Genomic DNA, 7,107 nt, shown 5'->3' with positions numbered 1-7,107 from the left:
GGGAGCCCCAGCTCCAGTGCCACGTGGAGCAGCTGCGTGTCTGAATTGCTGTCAGCCGGCGTGGCAATCTTGAACGCATCCTGGGCCAGCTTGAAGATCAAGGAGGAGGAGTGGATGTTCTTCTGGATGGCCTCCAGCACCGTGCGTAGGCGCAGCATGTCCCCTGAGTGCAGGCAAGAATGGTCAGATGGCTCGGCTTTCCCGCACCTTGCCCTAAAGCCCCATTCTCCTGCCTGCACTGGGTGGTGAACAGCCCCTTCAGCAGGGCCAGTCCCTCTGGACACACGCATGGAGGATGGTGTATCAGGCCCTGCAGTCCAGCACCAACATGGAGTGTCCCTCCCAGGTGACATATCCTACAGCATGCATCCTTGATCAAGACGATCTTCTCACTGAGAGCACTAACAACGCTGAGTGATCCCAGACGTGTCCTAGAACATTAGCAGACACCTGGATGTTCTACCCTGGGCTGAAGTTTGACAGCTGTTAAGGCAGACTCTTCCACACAAAGATGGGGTCTGGGGAGATGCCCAGTGCTGAATGGATGCAGAAAGATCAGTCTTCATTTAGAAACATTAAAAAGAAGAAAAGCTGTTTATGCACACGTATTGTCTTGCCTAGGAAGTCCCCTCTCTCCGTAAAGCTAGCAAAGGCTGGACAAGGATCACCCAGACTCACCGTGGCTTGGCCCTGGATGTCCCAGGTCAGGCAGGCAGCTCTCATGACTGAGACTGGCTGCAATACCTCCAAATAAGGGGGTTCCTGGCACAACACCCAGTGATGCTGTGGGTCTCCTGCCACAGGAGGCCATGGGTGCTAAAAAGATACGTGATGGCATTGGGAGATGGGGCAGGATCTTGGAAGAGGAGGGACCCATCAAGGCATATTAATACCATGATCCTGCATCTGGCTTGGGAAATCCTCTTGTCATCCCCTGTGGGACTCAGGGTAGGCAGAGGGACCTTTGGCATGGGTGCAGACCATTGATGCCAACGTGTCACATCATGTCCCTCTGCTTTGTTCCAGGGGTTTCTACTCCCATAGTCATAAACTGAGCAGATGAACCTCATTCAAAAAAAACCAAACAAAACAAATAACCCACAGCAGTATGAAAAACCTAGTGCTGCACCTGGGCACAGAGAGGCATCTCGGGTGACTGACCATTAGCTGAAGATATCACCTGCCAACCACAGCAGCCACTCACACCACTACCAAAATCCAAGGCTCCCTAAAACAGCTTGCAGGGGCACAGGCAAGAGAGGCTGTGAGGATGTAGGATCGTATCAGGACGTGCTGTGATGGGGGAACGCCTGGGGATGGGCATGGTTGGAAAAAACATGCAGAATCCAAGTTTTATGCCCTAAACCCCCAGCATAAAAACCTCATTCCCATTAAAGGCTGGAAGGGAGAAGAAACTAAGGATAAACCAGGAACCAGCTCTCCTTCAGGGCACTGCAAGGCAGGGTCAGGGCACCACCAGCCCCAGAAAGCAGCCAGAAGAAGGGCTGGAAGGAGAAAAGAGGCTGCCGAGGCAGCAAGGCTGGAGCTTTCTGACAACTCATTCACCTTCCACCTTGCCAGGGAAGCGTCACCTTCCCTGTTAGGCTGGTAGTACCGGGGGCTGGAGGCTGCTACAGACCATGTGGGACAACAGTGAGCAGCACTAACTGCTAACAGCACTAACAGGCATTCCCTGTCCCAGTGGGGTTGGTTTCTGGATGGAGGGGTGTTTAATGAAAAGCCCATGCTCACCTTCAATCACTGTGGCTGGACAGGAACCAAAGAGGCCTGAGAGACCAGCAAGAAGGTGTTTTATGAACCCCCTGCGGCTGGGACCAAGGTATCCCACTCAGCAAACTCTTGGACCATGAGCCTTGGGCCCTGTGGGACTAGAGACCCAGGGATCCCAGACTCTACTGGGCTGCTCCCAGCCAGCTCACTGTGCTCTGCCCATGACACTCTGCCAGTGCTCAAGGGAACAGAAGCAGGAGCTCCCTCTTTTCTCCAGGAAAATCCCTTCGATGCTCTTGTGCAGCATCATCCCAGAGCTGCCCCCCCACCAACCTTTGGCCGCTGTGAGCATGGTGGAGGCTAACTCGCACTGTTGTGACTCCAGGTGCCCCAGGGTGAACCAGCGTGGGTATCTGCTGGGGACTACTGAGACGAGGTGGTGGGGGTGAGTCACGTCGCCAGACGGTGCTGTGGTCTCCAGGACGGGCAACCTGAAGGGCAAACAGGAGGAGGCAACATCACACTCAGCCCAGCCCCAGCTTTGCCCCCTCTCCCTGAGGTGCTGGCGAGTTCAGGCAGGGGCAGCCTGCAGGCTGCTGCCTGCAGTGCAGCCTTTGAAAGCATCTTGCTGCTGTGCACATGTGGGAGCTCCTGAGCCTGCATGTTCAACACATGGGCACAGGGATCAATCTGAGACCAACTTGAAAGGAGGAGAATGATCCGTGAAGTGATTTATAAACTTGTAAGAAAAAGCACAAGCTTCAGGAAAAAAAAGAAACAACCAAAATCCTGCCTCCCTCCCCACTCCTTTCATGTAAGGGTGCCCAGCAGAACTCCTGGCTTTATCATCTGGTTCTTCTTAAAACACCTAGTTGTGATCAGAAGCAGCGGCACATTCACCCAGGGCCCCCGCAGCCGGTTTAGGTTACCTGCTTTTGTGGGGTATCTAAAAGCCTGGAAAACCAGGGGGGAGAAGAAGCCTAAGGAAGGGGAGCAGGAATCTCACGTCAGCAGCCAAGGTGACAAAACCATGCTGGCTCTTAAATCCTTGAGTTAGTGCTGGTGTCACTAACTCGATGGCCAGCCAAGGCATACAGGAGGGAAACTGTCCCCTGCGACACAGAGCACTGAACTGTCTCTGTTCTCCTCACTCGTGGGCTTGGGGTACCTACGGGGCAGCAGAAGCCCAACCTTCCTCACTCATGTCAGAGACACCCCGACACAGGAGGTCCCAGCTGGGAGCAGGGGACGGGCACTAACAGATGGTGAGGGAGCAATGTGCAGCCCCAGGGCACTCAGTCCCGTTCCTCCTTAGCAGATGGAGGTCTTAGGTCTGGTGGGCCACAGCATCACCATGCACTGCAAATGCCCTTGGCTGCCCTTTTAGGCCTGGCTGTCCTCCTGAGCAGCTCTTCGCAGAACAAGGAGATTTCAAATTTTCCCCTGGTGTTGGGGAGAGATGGCCCATTTCGCCGAGGAAATGCCGCAAGAAAGATGATGTCAGAAGGAGAGGGCACTGACGTGCTCTGGGGTTGACAGTCCTTCAAGCATTGACTCATTTGGGAAATTCCAGTCTTTTCAAGTCCCATCCAGCCCCTGCAGCACAGGGGCTGATGTCTGAGATCTGTCATGCACCAGGGAGGGAAACGGGTGGCCCAAAAATATTGGCCCTGTCCCCAGTCCCAGAGATGGAATTGTGCTTTAATGGAGAACAGAGCATGACTGTGCTCTCCACCTGGCTCTGACATCTTGGAGCCCGGGGCAAATCATCTCCCCCTGCATCTGTGCCAGGATAACAGCTCTTCCTGAGGGCAGGGAGGTGCCCGAGGCCTGGCAGAAGGGGGATGACAGCAGATGACAGCACCCCACATGCCTGGGACCTGCTCCAGCAGAGGATGCCTGTCACCAGGACTGACAGGTGCTGGTCCAGCCTGGGGTGAGGCACAGGTGGAGGGCATGACCAGCAGACATTATCGGACCCATGCAAATCCCTATGGATGGGGCTTGTAAACCAGGAATCACCCAAAAGGAGACCACGATTCTCTTTGTACTGCTGCTTGGTGCCCTCCTACACACTGCACTGGATGATCCCAGGCATGACAAGCTCCAAGTCTGCCTCCACTCCCATTCTTGCTCTGGGGTTACAAAGCATCCTGGCTTCCCTGCAGAGCTGAGGAGAGAGGCAAAACAGGGGGGCAGGGACAGGATAAAACATGCACCAACCTCATGGCCCGCAAAGCCAGCTTGTACGCCAGGTCTGCATCATGGGGCAGCAGGGCGGAGAACAGGTATTTGGCAAAGGTGTGCATGGGGACGCTCTCACGGTGGATGACTTCTCCCAAGCCGCTGAAGGGACCACCTAGGCAGAAGCAGAGCTCATCAGCCATAATTAGAACAGCAAGATCTTTGGCTAGGGTTTGCACCACTTGAAAGCTTTGAGGATCTGCTCCACAGATCCAGCGCAAAGGGCTCTTTCCTCTTCTAAAAACAGTTTCAGATCAAAATCCCTTAGAAACTGAAGCCACATGCTTAGCACCTTTCTCCGTAATGCCTCTAAGGTGGTCTCGCTTCAGAGATGTCAGCAAACCCTTGCTTTGTCAGATGATGAGGCAGAGAAGCCATCCTACAGACTAGCACCACATCCCCAGAGGAAGAAGCCAGGATGGGGTCAGCCAGGCGTAAACCTTGGGAAGGGCACCTTGGAGATGTTACCAACACTCAGCTAAAACACAGAAGCCAGCTAGATGGACCAAGCCCCCACCTTCCAGCAGCAAGATGCACTGCTTTCGCAGGGTCTGCACCAGCACCGGATCCAGCTCCAGGTCCTGCAGCCGGGCGATGATCTGCTCCTCATTGCGGCACACCTTGTCCTGGGCATAAAGACCTTCAGGCATCACTCTCTGCTGACCCATCCCCATCAGGGCCACCTCTAAGGCCAGGGACAGGTAGGACTCGCCACTGTCTTGGCTGCCGGTTGCGACGGGCACGTGTTGATACACTGGGGGTTTGGAGTCCCCAGCATCTGGAAGAAGGGGGAAGACACACAGCAGGGTCAGAAGAGCCTTCCTAGGTGGCAGACCCACAGCAGAGAGAAAAACCTCTCAACTTCAAAAGCGAGACCCAACACTTCCCTTGTTGCCTGCCTTCGGTCACCCACAGGTGATGGATAAAACCTCCCCATGGGAGATGTGGGCTTCACCCTCTTTCCTACTCTCCTTAGGAGACCTGAGACACATGCAACAGGGTGCATGGCTGACACCAGAGCCTTCCCCCAGGCCAGCATGCCTCAGCCCAGCTCTGCTAAGGCACTGTCTTGCTCTGCTCCGGCTGCAAATCCTGAAGGCTGGGTAAACTCAGGGCGCTAACTCCCCCTTCTCTTGCACTGCAGCTCTGGCCTGGCTGCTCCTGCAAAGGTGGAGATTAGGGAGATTCAGAGCCCAGGAGTCCTGAGCACCAGACCTGCACCCAGAGTCTGCCCACTGGCCTCAGCTGAGCCACAGCCACTGCAAAGGGAGCCAGGAGGAGTGCTCCGTACCTGAAATTTCAAGGCAATTTTCCTCTTCTAATCTACAAGCTTCGGTCAGGGTGAGAAAGAGGCAGCCGATGGGGTTCAGAGGGTGGCCTACCCAGCCCTCCAAGTTGGTGATGGTTGTTGCTCCTCGCTGCAGCAGCTCTGCAAAAAGTGGAAAGATAGACAGTAAAAGTGAGGAATTTAAAGACAGGTTCTGCACCCAGCGTGGTCTCTGAGACCAGAAGCCTTTTTTTACCCCACAGCCTAGGACACAGGGACCTCCAGGGCTAACTCTGGCATGGCAGTTCACGAGGGCAAGGAGCAGCTACTATGCACACTGCCACAGGCATCAGAGGGAGCAGGCACCCAACAAAGAAGGTGCCCCTAAGGACACATAAGATGCAGCGGCTTGTTCTCTGTTCAGGGACATTAGGGACTGCAGTATCCTAAGATGGGGTCTACAAAGTCAGACCTGCAGGTTATGGACTCATTTGCAATGGCAGCCTCGATGTTTTGTAAACACAAGCAGAAATCTCTCAGGAGATGACAAAGACTCCCAGTGTGTCCTAAAAGCGCCATCTTTTGATGATCTCAAGCTGGCTGAGGTAGCAAGCCCCAAGAGTCTCTGACCACCAGCAGCACTACAGCAACTGACTCTGTCTCCCTGCCAACTGCAACTGCAAAAGGAGAAACACTGGGCTTGCCTCCTGGTACAATTTACTCAGCAAATACAAGGTGGAGGTAGCATACGCAGCCAGTTAGCACTGCTCTGCAGACAAAGAGCAACTCTTCAACAGAGGTATCACTTCCCCGGACAATCCTTACAAGCAACCAGACATGGCGACAGTAGGAACAAGAACATCCCTGCTCCAGCAGCCCAAAGACAGCAAGCAGGCACCTCTGTCCTTAGCACGAGTCCCAGTGCGTTTGGCTCAAGCAATCAGATGCATCAGTTTGTCTTTCTAGGGTGTGAGTGCTGCCCACTGTCAAACCTCTGACCCCCTGGGTGGAGCAGCACTACCCTTTCAACCAGCTGGGACAGCCCAGCCAGACCTCATGGGACACTTCTCCCATAGCTCTACCCATACCTTTCTTCTGATGCTTATATATTTCCAACTGCCTTTGCTGCTGCAGTCGCAGGGTGTTGATTATGGCAACAGTTAGTCGGAGAGCTTCTCTGGGATAGCCGTGGGAGCGCAGGGCATCCACCCGAGCACAGGCTGTTGGGACATGTTCTGCAAGGCAAGGACAAACACAGGGGCATGGTTAAGCCAGAGGAGCACAGAAATTCACAGGATGGTATTGCTGTGGGAAAGAACCTGACAGTGTTGGGCTTCAGGGCACTTTCTTCTATGGTCTTCTTCACACCAAACTCCCGCTTCATGTCTTAAAGTCACCCCTTTCTCTCTGCTCCTGGCAGTGATGCCTATGAGGAATACTAACAGGCCTCCCACCACGTTCAACCCAGAGCAGCCACATCAGTACCTCAACCCCCACCTCCGTAAACCTTATCTAGTGAAAGCACTTCCAACACAGCATTACCACAACAGGATGGCTCCAAACACAGGTTCTTACCACCCTGCCACTCACCTCTCCTAAAATCTGGACGGCTTTTGGTGTTTTCCCTCATTGCTGTGAACCCAAACAGGTCTTGGCACCTTGTCCAAGATCCTTCCCTACTCTCACGGCACAGGTGATGATACATGGGGTGAGGCTGTGCATCCAGCACTGCGCTGGGGGCACTGGCAGATTTGGAGAGATGTTTTGAACTGCTTCCTTAAAGCCTCTGTGGAGTGAGCTCTGCAGATGCCCCATCTCTTCTGCAGCTCTCTACCTGGTGTTTTATTATTAGGCACAGTTGCACG

At 54.1% G+C, this 7,107-nt stretch overlaps 1 protein-coding gene across 1 annotated transcript in view; it reads right to left on the bottom strand.

Moving 5' to 3' along the window:
* The window catches only part of LOC104491824 (zinc finger SWIM domain-containing protein 5), a gene marked incomplete at both ends in the record, with an annotated part of 27,265 nt that overhangs the window by 498 nt on the left and 19,660 nt on the right, over positions 1 to 7,107 (bottom strand). Inside the window, 6 exons of the mRNA XM_010134300.1 lie at positions 7 to 163; positions 2,065 to 2,222; positions 3,955 to 4,090; positions 4,493 to 4,753; positions 5,267 to 5,404; positions 6,331 to 6,477. Coding sequence (XP_010132602.1) covers positions 7 to 163; positions 2,065 to 2,222; positions 3,955 to 4,090; positions 4,493 to 4,753; positions 5,267 to 5,404; positions 6,331 to 6,477 — 997 coding nt within the window. The remainder of the gene's footprint in view (positions 1 to 6; positions 164 to 2,064; positions 2,223 to 3,954; positions 4,091 to 4,492; positions 4,754 to 5,266; positions 5,405 to 6,330; positions 6,478 to 7,107) is intronic.

The sequence above is a fragment of the Buceros rhinoceros genome, unplaced genomic scaffold, assembly GCF_000710305.1.
Source record: "Buceros rhinoceros silvestris isolate BGI_N320 unplaced genomic scaffold, ASM71030v1 scaffold27300, whole genome shotgun sequence".
NCBI classification, from domain to species: Eukaryota; Metazoa; Chordata; class Aves; order Bucerotiformes; family Bucerotidae; genus Buceros; species Buceros rhinoceros.
The sequence above is the reverse complement of the archived record's forward strand: the minus strand, read 5'-3'. Positions and strand labels throughout refer to the sequence as shown.